Below are 16838 nucleotides of genomic sequence, written 5' to 3'. Positions count from 1 at the left end.
CGGAGTGGCTTAAAACTGAATCCAACCCTTCATCAGGTTCGCTAAAAGCTCTCTAACCTCCCACAATTTGTTATTCTTTAGCTTTACCAACCTATGTTTCTGATACAGGATGAGTTGGAGAACTTACAGCAATGACTCCACGATCAAATTTTGAATATAGTTTGCTACCTATTTGGTGGAAGATCGGTGTAAATGTCAACAAAAGAAATGTATTATTGTGTGGACAAAGTCTCACTTCATTCCTAGCAAGTGTTATCCTACTTTCGGACTGGTTGCTACATTTACTTCTTTCAATTCAGAAAACGTACTCGTATCCGCTGTTTATATGCAATCTAAGTAAATAAGAGAAAAAGGGTTGTGAGGTACTTTATTGTTAGGCTTTACATCGTTCGTGTGAAGCTCAAGATCTTTACATTCATTGGGTAGCGGCTTGCCGCTAAGTATGAGCTGAATTTCATGCAATGTCTTGCCTTTAGTCTCAGGTACAAAAACTATAGTAAATATGGCAGTTAAAAAACAACAACCGGCAAATATAAAGAATGGTATGTGTATTCCGTAGTTATCTTTCACTTCTTGGTATACGTAGATAGATAAAGTTGAAGACAGCATGTAGACACCATCTGCGGCGGTCATACCTTGTGCTTTAACATCTATTGGGAACAATTCCCCTGTTGACACGATTGGTACAATGCCAAGGCCCAACTTAAAAGATATTGCAAAAAGCATAACTGAAGCCACTGGCACCCACTCAGATACTTCCACCTTAAATCCACTCGACTGTAACGTAAAGTATATCGCCAGCATTAATACAGAAAAGCCGGTCATAACACTGGAGACAATTAGAAGTATCTTTCTTCCAATTTTATCAACAAGCGCAGACGCTAGCAAAGCGGACGCTAACATAAGAATCGAGTACACAATGGCAATGTTGTTAGAAGCTGTGTCAGTGTCGCCCAGTATTGAATGCAGATTCATGACCATTACACTGTAGCCAGCAAAATGTTGAGCTATGTTTAATACTGTCATAATTATGAGAGCTTTTCGACTGTTCTTCCTCAAGACTAAATCTGCGATATGTTTGTTCGATTGTTGCATGTTCACTTCTTCCGTGATTTCATCAAGCTCCTCCTCCACGTTATTGTAACCTAATCTGATCAACGATTGACGAGCCGCTTCGCGATCTTCTTTCAGAATGTAGTAATGAGGTGACTCGGGCATACACGGAATAATAATCATCTCCACCACCAAAAACATGCATCCAAATGCCGAGGATAACGGAATTGGCACAAAGGGCGCCAGCGAGTATATCACTACAATACCAACCAGCATCATTAGATAGACGCCTGATCCCAAAAAACCGCGGATTCTCTTATCTGATATTTCACCGACGTACATTGGCACCGCTACGAATCCAACATCACCGGCAATTCCACTTAAAACCCTCGCAACGTATAGATATTCGATTGAAGATGCAAATGCGATGAGGAACCATGATATCATGCCCTGTACAACACCCAGTAGGATAGTGCGTTTACGTCCAAAGCGATCAATGGTCAGAATCGTCAAGGGGATCCCCACAAACCCTCCAATCATGTACATATTTTCCAGCCATAATACGTCTGCGTCGGCGATTTGTATCGTGGAGTTCGACTTTCTCAAAATTGGAATCACTGGGGCAGTCCAGGCATAGTGCATGCCATCCGATATTCCACTCAGTGAACCTAAAATGATGATCTGACCTCGTAATGATACTGATTTGAAAGAGACTTACACGATATGGCCGCTACAAACTGAAGTACCTTCCCTGCCAAACACTTTTCCCCTAGACGCATGATTCGAGACGCAGAATAAAACGAATGTATGATATCGCTCGAGTTAGCTATTTATAACGGGACTGACCTCCAAACGTCTAACGATAAGTCCAGTTGCTAAACTTTTATCGCATTAAGGATTGATAAGCACAAAAGTAACGCATTTTATTTTTGGTTGTAGTCCAGTCAAATTACGGTTTGGGAAGGATGTTGTCATTTCACTCAATGAAACCAAGTGTATTCTATGTAAAAAAATTCGCTGAATCCGTAAATCATAGGCCCCCTGGCCGGAAGCTCCCGGAACATATTGCTGTAAACAAAGTGGATTCTTTATCAAATTTGTAAATCGAAGTAGGTCAAAAATAAGGAAGGCCCTTTTGACATCTTCATTAGTTATGAACCAAATTGCATGAAATTCAAAATTAGCATAGCTTTAACCATATAATACGTAATGCCAAGCCAAGCCATACTCAGGAGCTCGTTTGCTATATTTGTTTAATTTTTTACGTAAACGGTTTACCATTTCACTTACCTGCAATGTAAAATATTGTAATATATGCTGTTGATGCCACATTACCTGTCTAAGTACCAATCGAGACTTGGACCATGCTAATCAAAGTCTCGCAAATGTAATTGACTTCGTCAAGAAGTGGTGCATCGCCTATTATAAAGTAAACGTCAACGACTCAAAAACTGTTATTATGTCCTTTTCCTTTAAACAGCGTAAAGGTAATATCAGTTACAAAATGCCTATCTTGGGATCCTGTTGTTCTGAAACCGAACGCAAAATACCCGATGCATCTCCACGTGACTCAACAATCGCTCTCCACTTATTTGTAGCGACAGTGCCTCCAAATTGTCTTTAGTATATGAATTACAGTGATTTTCCATCGAGATCGTACCTAGACTTTCACACGGTTCGGGGATTTCGTTGCGGGAAAATTGTGGGATGATGCATAACTTTATTAGTGTTCGTCAGACAATAACATCTATTGCTTTCGTAGTTCATCGTATTTAGCTTTCATTTCACATTCTACCGTATGAATCTGGTCTTGGGGGCACCTTATATCTTATCTAAATCATGCCTTTTAGGATGGGGTTGATTTTTTTTGTAGGTTTTTGTAGATATTAGAGTGGCTTGATGTTAAGTAGGGTGGTTCTATTAGATAGTGAGTTTACCAAAACTGGTTATTCTAATACTCCTTTTAAATCGATAATTTACGAATGAATTAAGTGTTTCTTATTCTTGTAAGGAGAAGAACAGGATGAAATGATTTGATGATGTCGGCTCATTATCGCAAACTAAAAAAACTAAAAATTCGGGATTTGTTTCAGTCAACGTGGATTTGATATACCTGTCAGTTTGCCTAGGAAATGTCAATTGTTAGATAGGAGTGGTTTTGGAATTAATGGAGTGGTAGTAACTAAGATCGGGACTCGCGTCGATGAGGTGGTATCAGATCACGGAACCTGTATAGGGAAGTATTAAAATTAATTTGAAAAGAAACAAAAAAAGTGCACGGACCGTTTCACTTTAAGCATTTTGACGTTGACAGTAATCAAAAATACCTATCGTTAAAACTTCGGTTTGTTTATTTTTATTTATTTATTGTCCCTCTCTTGTTCTGGGCCATCAACAGGTTTTCGCCCAATTACAGAGTGACTCGCATAATGCTTTTTAGAGGTGTCCCTGCAGAAGGTCTTAAGTTGTTCTATACTACTCCGGTATTTACCTTACGAAGGAAAACTGTAGGAAAACCGGTTACGTAACATCAATAAGCCTCCCAGGTACGATCATGAAATTGATAGAAATGGATAGAGGACACCTTAACGAAGCGTCTTCAATAAAAAAATCTGCGGAAGAGGCCCTAAATTGTCCACAATCTTAATAATTAAAAGTTCAATTCATTTCATCGAAAGCGAGGATACCTATATTACTCCAAATTTCATGATTGTTTTTCAGAGTGCCAACTTTAGTTAGTTTCTTAAGAGGTTATGTTATTTTTCCACGATTTAATTAACTTTAAACAATGATATACAACTTTATAGATGTGTTTTTAATTATACCATAATAGCATTATGTAGTTCTCTACATCATATATTGCTAAGCAGCAATTCATAAGGAAAAGGTGCTCCAAGTTAATCGGCGATCGCTAAAGTAGTGGTGATCTATGGAAAATGCGAGAGATGTACCTTTCCCTCTCGACCTTATAAGGCGGTGGATGCTAAGCGGCGATTGATACGAAAAAGGTGTTCCCGATTAATCGGCAGTAGAGTAGATAAGAATTGGTATATGAAACGTGTAGGAAGTGTCAGGGTTTCCCTTCTCGGTGATCAATACAGAGAAGTTGATCTTTGCCATATGCAATATACGAGTATAACCCTCTCTACGACGTTCTTCTTCCCTAATGCATTCAAATTTAGACTGTATATGCTTCAAAAAGTGGTATTATTAAAATGTATCGACCATGCAAGGGTCGCTTATGTAGAGTATTAGTCCAATAAAACCTAAAATTGTATTGTATAATTATTATACCTGTTATACTACTTTTATTACATTCTGTATACACGTTAAATCCAGCATATTTCAATTTAGTAGGCGAAGAAGTTAACTCAACCTCCTACAAAAATTAGCTGTTACCTTTGTTTATAAGAGAATGAAGCGGTCACATAAAATTTTTCAGCTTCGCCAACTTAAACATGACTAAATATACGTAAAATAACACCATCAGATTTCCAGAAAATGAAGTGAACTTTTCATTAAGGTTGTGGAAAGTTTAGGCCTTCTTCCGCAAATTTTTTATTCTAAACGTGTTAGTAAGGTGCCCTCTATCCATTTCTATCAATTTCATGATCATACCTGGGGGGCTTATTAGCGTCACGTACCCGGAAAACCTAAATCGGAGTATCCGCCAGAATGCTCGAAACTGATCCAAGAAAATTCTCATCTCTGCCACAGATGAAAAATTCACCTCAACTCAGGTTCGAACACCCGACCTCCCGGCTGTGTAGGCTTTCTACCACTGAGCCACACATACGGTTGTTATACTGGTCTGATTTGTCATAAAATAAATTTTCCATTATGGCAAAGTGGCTGAAGGTGGAAGGGTGCATTTTAATTAGATTTTTTGGTAAAAAGCAAAGTCCACTTACTTTTTGACTAGCCAATTAGATCAAGGTAATTTTAATAAAATGCGTTAGAATCATAGCTCTTATTTCTTGTTGACCTGCTTCCATTACAGCTTGCATGGCTTTTGTCCGGATTTGGTTTTAGTCCACATTGATTGTTAAGCAGCTTTTATTTTAGCTTGACGGGCTTTCCTGGATTAATAATTGTTTCATATTCTTGATGCGGATCTGCTCAGTACTAGCATTAACTTTCACTAATTGTCTACTTAAACAGACCCCACACCTGACACCATCGTAAATTTAATTGCGTGCTTATTTATATCATTCTTATAGGCCCAAAGCAGGGCCCAAAGAAACCCACCATGGAGGAATTAACGTATTTATGGAGACTTCTCTTTATTTCCGGAAGCAATATTCGAACCACCTGTTTATTAAGTTGTCCGTCATAATTCGTGATGTCAGTCTAACCGACTGTCCCCGATTATGGGAAAACGGCCTTACTTTTTTCAAATTTGTTTTCGCTATTTATTAGCGCCTCCTGTTTTGAGAGCGATCACATGATTTTCGCGAGGTCAAAGGCTCGGACAAAAGCTCAAGTCAAAAATTCCGAGAAGCAATTAGGTATAGTAGGGGAAGTCTTTTTCTGGAGATTTCAAATGCCTATTTCTATTATTGCAAGGGATGATCTAGAAAAAAAGACATACATCGGTATATAAATACGCAAATTTCAATGAGAAAACGTATTAAAGCGATGTACCAAGGTACAATAATGACGCAAAATCTCCGTCGATGAGGTCAAAATTCGGGTATATTATGGAAACAATGTGTTAGAAGGGGGTACCCTCCAAGCAAGAAAGAAGATCTGGAAAAGACGTATCTGTCGGTTGGATTCAAACTTCCGATTGTAATATTTCGAAAATGGAGTGTCTGAGCAGGTACTCTGAAACAAAAGACAGCAGTTATCTTAGAGGAGGTTCCTGAATCTGGCGTTTACTACCCAAGGATGAGTAAATGATTTAATTAATATAGCTGTGGAATACCGCCAAAATTCAAATTATATTAGCATTTCCAAAACAGTGAGCGTGAGGGTATCCAACATGGTAAATTCCGAATAAATGGTGGTGAGTAGCAGTTAAAGTATAGAGTTTCTTACATTGACCTCACTTAAAGCGTTATCTGCTTGACCTTCAATGACGTAATTGCGTATTATCTCCGCTTCTACTTGCCAGTTATTCAATTGCGTACCTATTTACAAACAACACTTTGTTTTATTGGAATGGTGACTGAATGTATGTCTATATAAATCAAAGAAAAATGTATCACATCATAATACTATCACTCATGATTATAACATTATACGAGCTTCATGATACTGTCTATAATACTGCATATTTTAGCGCCAAAAATAGATTGGCGTTAATTAAAAATCACAGTTATGACCGCGAGATTCCGTACTAGCTTCAAGCTTTCTCTGGAGCATTCAGTTTTTCTTCGGCCTCGCTGCTGTCCTTTAGAGAGGGAAGGCCGTTTAACATTATTTGAATTTCTTTTAATGTCTTTCCCTTGGTTTCCGGTATAAAAAATACAGTGAAGATTGTTGTGCAAACACAGCACGCGCTAAAAAGAAAGAATGGTACGTGATGCCCAAAGTTTTCTTTCAGAACTTGATATACGTATATGGACAAGATTGACGAAACGATGTATATACCGTCCGCAGTTGTCATTCCAAGAGCTTTTAAATCTGTGGGGAAAAGTTCTCCCGTCGTCACAATGGGTACAATACCCAATCCAAATTTAAAACAAATGGCAAAAGACATCACGAAGAAAGTAGGTACCCAACTATACGATGTGAGATCGACGTTAGACTCCTTCAAGGTCATGTAGATTGCAAAAACTAGCACTGATATACCAGTTGTAATGCTCGAAGCGCCGAGAAGAATTTTTCTTCCAGCTTTGTCAACTATAAACGAAGATAACAATGCTGAAACTAACATGAGAACTGAGTACCAAATAGCGATGTTGTTAACACTTAGCGAACCACTGGCATCTTCTAATATCGAATGAATGTTCATGAGTATAACGCTGTATCCACTAAAATGCTGCGCTAAATTGAGCACCGTCATAATCAGTAGAGCCTTTCGGCTGTTCTTCTTCATCACCAAATCGCCGCAACCGCGTCCCTGGGACAGCTGCATTTTAACCGTAGCGGCTATTTCCTCCATTTCTTCCTGCACGTCGTCCGTCGATCTCAGCCTTTGTAACGATTTCCGAGCTGCCGCCGGATTTTTCTTCATAACGTGATAGTACGGTGATTCGGGCATAAATGGGAAGGTAAGCAGTTCTACAACCAAAAACGCACAACCAACTGCCGAAGAGACCGCAAGTGTGACAAAAGGACCAACGGAGTAGATTATTACAATTCCAACTAGCATCATTAGATAGATCCACGATCCCAAAAATCCTCGTATCTTTTTATCGGCAATCTCCGCTACGTACATCGGTGCTGCTACGAATCCGACATCTCCTGCTAATCCGCTCAGAAAACGCGCCACGTACACGTACTCAATCGACGGCCCAACACCGATTAGTATCCACGAGACCACACTTTGAACAGCTCCTACTATGATTGAGGTTTTACGTCCAAAACGGTCTATAGTCAACACGGTGAAGGGAATTCCCGCAAACCCTCCAATCATGTAAACGTTTTCTAGCCATAGTACGTCCGTGTGGGTAACTTGAAGTGTAGAGTTGGAATGTTGAAGGAGTGGAATAATTGGAGCGGTCCAGGCGTAGTGCATTCCATCGGATACAGCACTCAGTGTTGCTGAAAGGAAAAACAAAGTTAGTACAGGTAGCGACAGTCGTTTTTTTTTAAATAATGCGGGTCGGTATGTTGCCTAATATTATTTGAACAATTAATTAAGGCTTTTTCGATCTTATTAAGAGATTTAAGAGATTTATCTTGCGCATAATTGAGCAATTGAATAGCTAAGAATTACTTAGAAGCTTATAAAGGAATAAAACTCGCGTGCTATCGAAAGGTAATCAACACAAAAATGATCTTTTTGAAGGCGAACCTTAAACTTAATACGAGCTCTGATTTCCTTTTAATAACAAGGAAATGATTACTCTTCAGTTACGTATGGGATCGGAGGCGGAGTTCGGAGGTAAGAGAGAGAGAAGGGTCTGGGAGACGGATACCAGTAGGTATATGGATACTCAGGATACTATAGTTGGCAGTGCCTATCTCTCGCCAAATATATAGATAGGTACACCAGTTGTGGGCGATGTTTGAGGGATTGTGCAGGGGGGGGGGGGGGATTTGGATCGAGCGTTCTAAAAGACCATTCGAGCGAAGAGCGCTCTAATTATCTCAAAAATGCTCGCGAGCATCGAGTTGTGCAAAGCGAAACCGCTTGCGAGTTCCCAGCACTCCTAAAAGTGCTCCAGCTTTATATCACGAGCGCTCTCGAAAAGTGCTCGTGAGCGGAAAAAACGCTCGCAAGCGCCGCTTAATCTTTCAGCGCTTGAGGGCGATTCAAAATGCTCACGGGCGAAAAAAAAAAAGCTCAGTAGCGGAAAAACGCTCGCAGGCGGTTAAAAGTGCTCACGAGCGAAAAAAAAAAGCGCTCGGGAGCAGAAAAAACCGCGCGTGGGAACGGAAAAAAACGCTCGCGAACAGCTCTTAATCCTTCACCTTCGGCACTTAAGGGGCGGTTAAAAAACGCCCAGGAACGGAAAAAGCGCTCGGGAGCTGAAAAAAACCGCGCTCGGGAACGGAAAAAAAACGCAAGCGAACGGAAAAAAAAAGTTCGCGAGCGGCTTTTAATCCTTCACCTTCAGCACTTGAGGGCGGTTAAAAGCGCTCGCGAGCGAAAAAAACGCTCTGGAACGGAAAAGGCGCCGGGAGTCGGAAAAGAAAAGCGCTCACGAGCGAAAAAAAAACGCTCAGGAGCGGAAAAAGCGCTCGCGAGCGAAAAAAGCGCTCGGGTGCGAAAAAACCGCTCGGGGCGGAAAAAACGGTCGCGAGCGGCTCTTAATCCTTCACCTTCAGCACTTGAGGGAGGTTAAAAGCGCTCACGAGCGAAAAAAGCGCTCGGGTGCGAAAAAACCGCTCGGGGCGGAAAAAACGGTCGCGAGCGGCTCTTAATCCTTCAACCTTCAGCACTTGAGGGCGGTTAAAAGCGCTCACGAGCGAAAAAAACGATCATGAGCGGAAAAAGCGCTTGCGAGCGAAGAAAGCGCTCGGGAGCGGAAAAAACCGCTCGGGAGCGGAAAAAACGCTCGCGAGCGGCTCTTAATCCTTCACCTTCAGCACTTGAGGGCGGTTGAAAGCGCTCACGACTCACGAGCGAAAAAAAACGCTCAGGGTCGCAGATTTTACTGAGGGCTTTAATGCCCACTCGACCTAGTGGTGAGGGATTGGGCCCCCCTAAACAAGGGTAGTAAAACCACGTTCACCAGGGGACAGCAGGTCACTATAATAGACGTCACCTTCGTTTCGCACAAACCCCGGGCAAGACTGGGTGGGAGAGATACCCTGCAACAGAAAACATTAAGCGGCCACAATTACATACCACGGATCCTCAAGGATGAATCCCTTCCACAGGGGTCGCTCCTAGGATAGTGGGCGAGGTAATCAAAACTGACAGTTCCATTGATCTTGGACGTGGTTATCGACAGAAGTTTGATGTTTGTCGACCACTTCGGACGTGTTGTGGGAAAGGCAAAAAAAGTCGGCACTAAGCCGATTCATTTCGAACGTGAGGGGAAGGGGGCGCGCCGACATACCTGCCCATCTCAAAAGTTTGTTTGGATGCGGTTGATAAACTGAACGACATGGAGATTGAGATCAACCAATAACTCCTGTTGATATCGTTGCTGTACAGCTTACCGCCATCTTTTGAGGATTTTCGTTTTACAATAGTCAAGGGAGTCGCAAAACGACCTACCGACGCCTGACGCTCTCCGTGTAAAAATCAAAAAGGAAAGCGACGCATGCAAATCAGCGCTGGAAATACGACAACGTCGGACGGCATGTTTGTAAAGAAATACGGCGGGTAGCAGAATCAGCGACGAAAATGGGACGACGATAGACAAAAAGGTAACGACTCGTTGTTTTAAATGTAAAAATCCAGGACACAAAGCACACGTGTGTCCGAAAAATAAGAAAGAGAGCGCGAAGGTGGTGGATGATGTCTGTCTCAACGTGTCAACACTGAAGACGACCCAAGCAGAAAATGGTGCCTGGACAGTGGTGCAACCACACACTTATGCAACGAACCACAGTTTTTCGATCAAATTTGGAACACGGGACTTTACATTTCAGGTCATATGCTATGATCGTGATTTTTTAGAGTAAGCTTTGGTAACTTATAAGAAATGTCCCAATTTTCGGTACCTAGTGATGTGCTTACCTTACAGACACACATAGAATGACATAACTAAAAGAAACGAGACTGGTTCTTTAAGATCATTGCTTATAGAAATATACAGTGCATTCATGAATTTACATGAAATCTTCTTCCTTCCTTTTCTTAAATTTACCCTAAAACTCTGTCGAATATTTAAGGTAAAAATTAAAGTTTTCCTTAGTTGTGTAGTGCCAAAAACCTAGGTTAAACTTTGTTTTCATAATGCAGAGCATGATAATGTGTAACCACCTTTGATAATGATTAATGATATTGTTGTCGTGTATTCGCAGCAGGTTTCCTTGATGAAGATGCAAAAGTCGTTAGTTTAAACGACTTATAGAATTGCTATAACTGTTCATTACAATACAATGGTCTATTATGCAAGGTTCAACCACGAAAAAAACATTCAGACGATTGGTAACTGTATCTGAGGTCATTTGGATATTTTTATACTATTGTTTCATACTATTGCCAATTAAAGTCACTCAAAGAAAACAAAAAATCACTTTTATTTCCATTTTCTCACTATAGCTCGCGTAATGGATAAAAAATTTTGCATTCATGAAGTTATTTTGCCACAAAGACCGGGCTTTCATTTCTTTAAGAATATCTCCACCTTTTACTAATATTTCAAACTGCTTGGTATGGTGGATTAGTAGACTGGCACGTTTTCTTACACAAGTTGGTATCTGATAGCACTGTTCAGCTATAAAGGCGGTACATTTTCAGCAAGTTTTCTCGCGCAGGTTGCTGTCTGGGCACTATCGAGTCACGCTCGAAAATTCACTTGATCTGAATTTGTGAGAAACCTTCTCGGGAGGTCTAGTGTACGTTTCCACTAGCAAGTTTTACTGTCGCGTAATAATAATACCTTATTCTTTGGACTGTGTGCCTATCAGTGATGCTGCACTGCAAAAGCGATATGCTACCTAATTAGCGAGATTGAAGGTATCGATTTGTGGTGGGGCCTCATCGTGCATTTCTCCTGGCAGTCCAACTTCGATGAAGATATTCTGAAAAGCGCTTTTTAAAATCTCACAAATTGTGAGAATCTTAGAAGGCATCTTACCAGAAGAGGGTTACCTACTTTTGTACAAACCTTCCTTGAAATCTTAAAAGGTTTTGGTATACCCTTACAGGACAGGCGGCCTATTCCTGAACCATGACAAATGAAGCAAACATACATAAACGTGTGTCTGCTATGCCACTGGTTCAAGATTACGTCAAAATGGCGTTACAATGCAAAGTACTACTTTATTTTGTTGTATTTTTTTCGAGCATGTTATTTAATATAAAACGTAGAGGATTGCGATTGCTTACCGTGAAAGAACAGGTGTGTAAAAGTAAGTGACATTTGATATCTACTATCGTCTGTGCTGTTTGATGAGCACTAAATTCGTTCCAGGGTACATTTAATGTAGTAATAGGTCACTTTGAGAAATTTAGGGTTTCATTTTAGATTATTATTCATTGTTTAAACAAATTTCCACGTGTGTTCACATACCTAGTAAATTTTGAATTTTTTGTTAATTTAGGCCAGCCGAGTGGTTATTTGCAAAATAAAAATTTTAATAAGTGCTTATGAAAATAAAGCCAGTAGTTTTTTTTTAAACTAGAAATGCCATTACCTACATTTGAGATTTCAGTCTGGAGGCATATTCTCGATATCACTGGAACAAGTGCAATCCTCTACGTTTTATATTTAATAACATGCTCGAAAAAATACAACAAAATAAAGTAGTACTTTGCATTGCGTTTTTTTTTAATTTAAAAGTTTTTAATCACCGGTTCTTAACCAGATTAAATTTTCTCAATCGTCCTCGTAATAGAAGCGTATATGGTTAAAATTTTTCACAGATTTTCATAAGTAAAAAAGCATTTTGCAGTTTGCGCATGCGCACATTTGACTGTTTACTATGTGCGATGTGTTTGCCTTTGCGAATGACATTTCTAGTTTTCGATTTTTACTACATGTGATGGTTATGTTATGGTTAAAATTTCGAAGAAATATTGTCATAAACAATGAAGTTGGGACTGCACCTGCGCACATCTAATGTTTACAATATGAGATATGTTTGCTTTCGTTGGAAAATGCGCTAAAAGATCACAGCTTCACCAAATATTTGTGATAAACCACCGAGTTCACGAGACGCCCTCGGCCATTTGAGATGTTGATATATCGTAATTCTATACCAGTGCAGCGTTGCAGGTTTTAAAAAAACATGTTATACATAGATATATGTTCGTTTAATTGATAACCGCAACATCGTCAAGAGTAATAATTATATATTTTAGCGCACTAGTAAAATACAATGAGAAATTCGGAAATCTGGCTAGGGCAGGCTTAAAATTTTTCTGGGGAGGCTCAGCCTGCCCTGGCGTACCCCTTGCTACGGCCCTGGGTGGAAATATTGTAATGAGTCAGTCAGGCAGACAAGACTAAATTGAATTTTAATGAAAAGGTATTACTTAAAACGGTTTCGTTTCAAGTGGGTCATGTGTTCGTAAATCAATCAAACCGTCTAACTGTTGATTTGCTATAAAATCAAGGAAACTATCCAAGTTACGTGATGAGGTATCGAGGTTATTTAGGTAGCCAACCACGTGCGCCTTATCGTTTGCATTTGAGCTGTACGTTTAGTTTTTCATTACTGATAGAAATGGCGAACTCATACCGATGAAAAGTAAAAACGCAAACAAATTCAAGGTAAATTTAATATTGCCACAAATAGGTACAGTCATCGTATTGCATAATGTAGCAAACAAATTTGGTGGTCGGCACTCATCGGCCTCGGATAAGTCAGACTTACGGTAAAGCACCAATACCAACAAAGTTAAAGTATAATAAAAATAACAAGTAGGTTACTTACCCGAAAAAACAGCAAGGAATTGTTGCACTCTACCACGCATTCTATTTTTTCAGCTTTGGCATATCTGTGAATAGGCAGGATTATTTTTACTATGGGAATTACCCGCACACTATTTTTAGTATACTAACATTACCTATCATGTAAAAATTATTCCTGATATGGTATTTAGAAGACCGCGCGCCGATCGCGAATGTTGACAAATGACCTAGAAGAAAACGCCGTCTCAGTAAAATAATTAACTATTTCGCGATAAACAAATGGCGTACTATTATGCGAATGTTCCCATGATTTTAATAATCGGTACTATGTATAGCGTGTTCCGAAAATTTGTAACACTTTGTTTCGTTATTACAAAAGATGTCTTCCTGGAATGTGCATTTTTAGCGTATTTTTGAAAAAAATACGCTGATTTATTCGTTATGGCTGGCTGGCCGGCTGTCAGGGTGAGATCTCAGCAACTACAATAGCTAGAGACTTCAAATTTTCACTTAAAACTTTCTGCTATAGTGTAGATGTGCAGGCTCTAGTATATTTTGAGTTAGATTACTTGTGAGATTGATAATTTAAGAAAATAATTTCGATATGGTTTTCAGAGGTGCTATAATTTTACCGTTAGATAGCGCTACCAGTATAAAAACTTTATTATTTACTTTGTGATTTGTTTTACAAAATAAAAACCTACCCTCAATATTGAAATGAAATAAAATTAATTATTTAACGCTGCCAAAATTACTCGTTATTACTTCGCTAATAAAATACTGACCTGTATTACCAAAAATGCGCTTTAATCATGCATATGCTGATTTACAACTTGTTTAGTTTTATTTTTTTTTTTTTTTTTTTTTTTTTTTTTTTTACTACAGTTCTACGGCATCAACTGCATGGTTATTAGCCGTTAGTGTTTATACTTTTACGACAATTTTAGTTTCCTTAATGAATGCAATCAATTTTCGAATATTATCTTCATCATTTCCTAAACATTCCTTTAAATTCTTTGAGATCTTATGCTTTATTCTTAAGTTTTCATTTATTCCACATGTAAGTAACATATGAGTTACATTTAGTGGCTCATTACATTCCACGCACAACGGAGAAGGGGCTCCTAAAAGTAAATGACTTGATGTTATATTACTATGTCCTAGTCGTAATCTCGTGAGAGCAACTTGTTCACGGCGTGATAGTTCACGAGGTATTTTCCACGTATTTACACCCACTTTGATTTGACTGAAAAATGATTCATCTGCGAACCATTGTGTCATCCAGAATTGTCTAATTCTTGATAATACCTCCATTTTAACATCATCTGCACGCACCCTTGGCCAGTCTATTTCTTTGGAGAGAGTTGCTTCTCTAGCTGCGCTATCTGCCAATTCATTACCTCTTATTCCACAATGGCTAGGACACCACAAAAATTTGACAATTTTACGGCGTCTTTGTAAAGAATCTAGGCAGGATAACATCGTTCTCACAAGAGCATCTTTGCTAAATGTATTCGTTATGCTTTTCAAGGAACTAAGGGAGTCTGAACAAATCAAAAATCTTTTTTCTGTCGACATGGTAGAATAGTATAACGCTTGCATAATCGCATACAGTTCTGCTGTATACACACTTGTATATTTTGGAAGTGACCAATTATATGTCTTGTCTGTAACACTAAATGCACTTCCCACTCCCTCTTCCGTCTTCGAACCATCTGTGTATATTATAATATAATCACGGTATTGATCTAATACTGATAGAAATTCCTGTTTAAGATATTGTTTATTAGTGTCCTTTTTTGTGTCAAACCACTTATAATTTACTTGCGGTTTACTAATTACCCAAGGTGGAATTTCGGACACTTTATTTTGATATGTTTCTATTGGTAATTCAAGCAAATTTAGATTCCTGGACCTTTCTAGAAGTCGTATGCCAGTTGGGCGCATTATAGTACTTCGAATTGTAAACTTGTAAGAGTACAGTTACAAGTTAAGGTAAACAAAATATGAAAAGAAAAAAGAAAAGTTCCATTAGAATATAAATGCAAATTATAAGTGCCACATTATAAACTAAAGCATTGAATAAAAAATTAAGAAGATGCGTAACCTTTTTTATTGAATGACTTAAGGAAGAAACATCTTGACTTCTTGCGTTTCATAAAAGGTCAGACCTCCCAATACTACAACGCAAGTGTCTTGCAAAACTTGGATGACGAAAGATAGAATAAGAATAAGCGAACCTTTCCACACCCACTATGCACATGCACATTCCTTGTGATTCGACGAGAAGTTAGACGACGGTTTCTTTTTCTTGCCGGGATTTCAAAGCTATACGTTTAATTTCTAATTATAAGGATAATCGCAAGTTCAAGGTGAAATTAAGATTTAACACCGGGGTCACTTGGTCGACAGATGGCATCATGTGCAATGCGCACTCAAGGGAAAGCTCAGCCGCTCCCGCAGGATTACCCATAAAATACCGAGTTGGAAAGGATGATAACGAATGGGGGCATTGGGTCACCCTAAAAGACCAACTGGATTTCAAACGAATCATAATTTATAAGTTGATCATATCTTAAAGGATATTGATATTCGAATCGTAATGTAACTCTTAATGTCACCATTAATTACTGTCACCCGAACAAATGTATGGTCAATTTTGAATGCTTTATATGTTTGTGTACGCTGCCTTTCCTTCAAATGCAGAGGTGCATTAGCTATCAGAGACAATTTTGAATCTCGTTGGTTGGTTGATCAAGGTCCCTCAGGCGTTATTTAATTGATTATAATATAATATTATACCTAAGCATGTAACTTCCTGTTTTTGTTCTAGGCATCGAGGAGAGCTCTTTACTGCAGTAGCGTATATTGAACTTAGGGTACGTTTTATTGCTACTTGTGCTCCCAATATTATTGAGATTTTTGGATCGTAATTCCTGTAATTAGTTTTGAAAATGAATGAGACTATACATTTTTGGATTGACAGAGGTTTGCAATGAAGCACCTATTTTCCGCCTTGAAGTTGACATACTTTCATGGTCACCCTGTCTCTGGAGGCGCTTTGTTACGAAAAGTGTCGTGCCGAAAGTAATTACGTTGGTTCTAGGAGTCGAATATAGAAGATAAAAGTAATTGATTTTATTTCTAAAGCTGTCATTCAACCCCTGTTACCGTAAACAATACATGTTATTAATTCGCCGTTTGCAACCCTTCCCGTTAAGATATTTCTATTGCCTTGGTTGCATCCTTCTTATTTAGAATGCAAAGGCGAATTAATATTTCAGAATTCCCGTGAGGTCATTATTAGCAGGCTTAGTTTCCTATGGTAATTTAAAAAGGATTAAAACTGCAAGGCCATAGACTTTTACGCGGGTATAGCAGTGACCTGAGAAGTTCCAAGAGACAATGGGTTCTAATTAGAATAATGAATTTAGAAAATATTACTCCGCAAATTAAGTAAGTCTACTTAGCGGTACCTGATTAAATGAGATGCAGTAAACAGCATCCTATTAGGTTGTGAGGGGTCTCAAACAAGCGCTCTTAATTAATTTATATGTTAAGACCTTATTACAGATTTTTAGGATGTCAGCAGACCACATTATTAATTAAATGAGTTTTAATTTTTGGATGTAGATA

The 16838-nt window shown here is 38.9% G+C and overlaps 2 protein-coding genes across 12 annotated transcripts in view; both read right to left on the bottom strand.

The window, feature by feature from the left end:
• Positions 1-321: 321 nt before the first annotated feature.
• Positions 322-1918, bottom strand: LOC116176154 (facilitated trehalose transporter Tret1-like). The gene is made up of 2 exons (XM_031494630.1): positions 1772-1918; positions 322-1721 (listed from the first exon to the last, which is right to left on the bottom strand). Exons 1-2 carry the CDS (start codon positions 1830-1832, stop codon positions 322-324), a joined length of 1461 nt encoding a protein of 486 aa, XP_031350490.1. The 5' UTR covers positions 1833-1918.
• A 4337-nt stretch (positions 1919-6255) lies between these two features.
• LOC116176486 (facilitated trehalose transporter Tret1-like) overlaps positions 6256-16838 on the bottom strand; it is a 20507-nt gene continuing 9924 nt past the window's right edge. For 5 of the 11 annotated variants that reach the window (XM_031495080.1, XM_031495082.1, XM_031495083.1 and 2 more), the window contains exons 2-4: positions 13358-13429; positions 13225-13288; positions 6256-7764 (exon numbers count right to left, since the gene is read on the bottom strand). In XM_031495080.1, coding sequence (XP_031350940.1) covers positions 6401-7764; positions 13225-13264 — 1404 coding nt within the window. In that variant the 5' untranslated portion in view covers positions 13265-13288; positions 13358-13429 and the 3' untranslated portion in view covers positions 6256-6400. Of the gene's footprint in view, positions 7765-13224; positions 13289-13352; positions 13430-16838 lie in introns of all 11 variants that reach the window. The other 6 variants (XM_031495085.1, XM_031495087.1, XM_031495086.1 and 3 more) reach the window with 2 other exon arrangements.

Source organism: Photinus pyralis, unplaced genomic scaffold (genome assembly GCF_008802855.1).
Source record: "Photinus pyralis isolate 1611_PpyrPB1 unplaced genomic scaffold, Ppyr1.3 Ppyr1.4_LG7, whole genome shotgun sequence".
Taxonomy (NCBI): domain Eukaryota; kingdom Metazoa; phylum Arthropoda; class Insecta; order Coleoptera; family Lampyridae; genus Photinus; species Photinus pyralis.
Note: the sequence above shows the minus strand (reverse complement) of the source record. Positions and strands in the feature narration are given on the sequence as shown.

What these genes read in the sequence shown, in the direction of transcription:
- LOC116176154 (XM_031494630.1), bottom strand. Translation starts at nt 1,832, where the DNA reads ATGCGTCTAGGGGAAAAGTGTTTGGCAGGGAAGGTACTTCAGTTTGTA. An exon ending in GTTTGTAGCGGCCATATCGT is followed by an intron (nt 1,722 to 1,771) that starts GTAAGTCTCTTT and finishes TCATCATTTTAG; the next exon opens with GTTCACTGAGTGGAATATCG.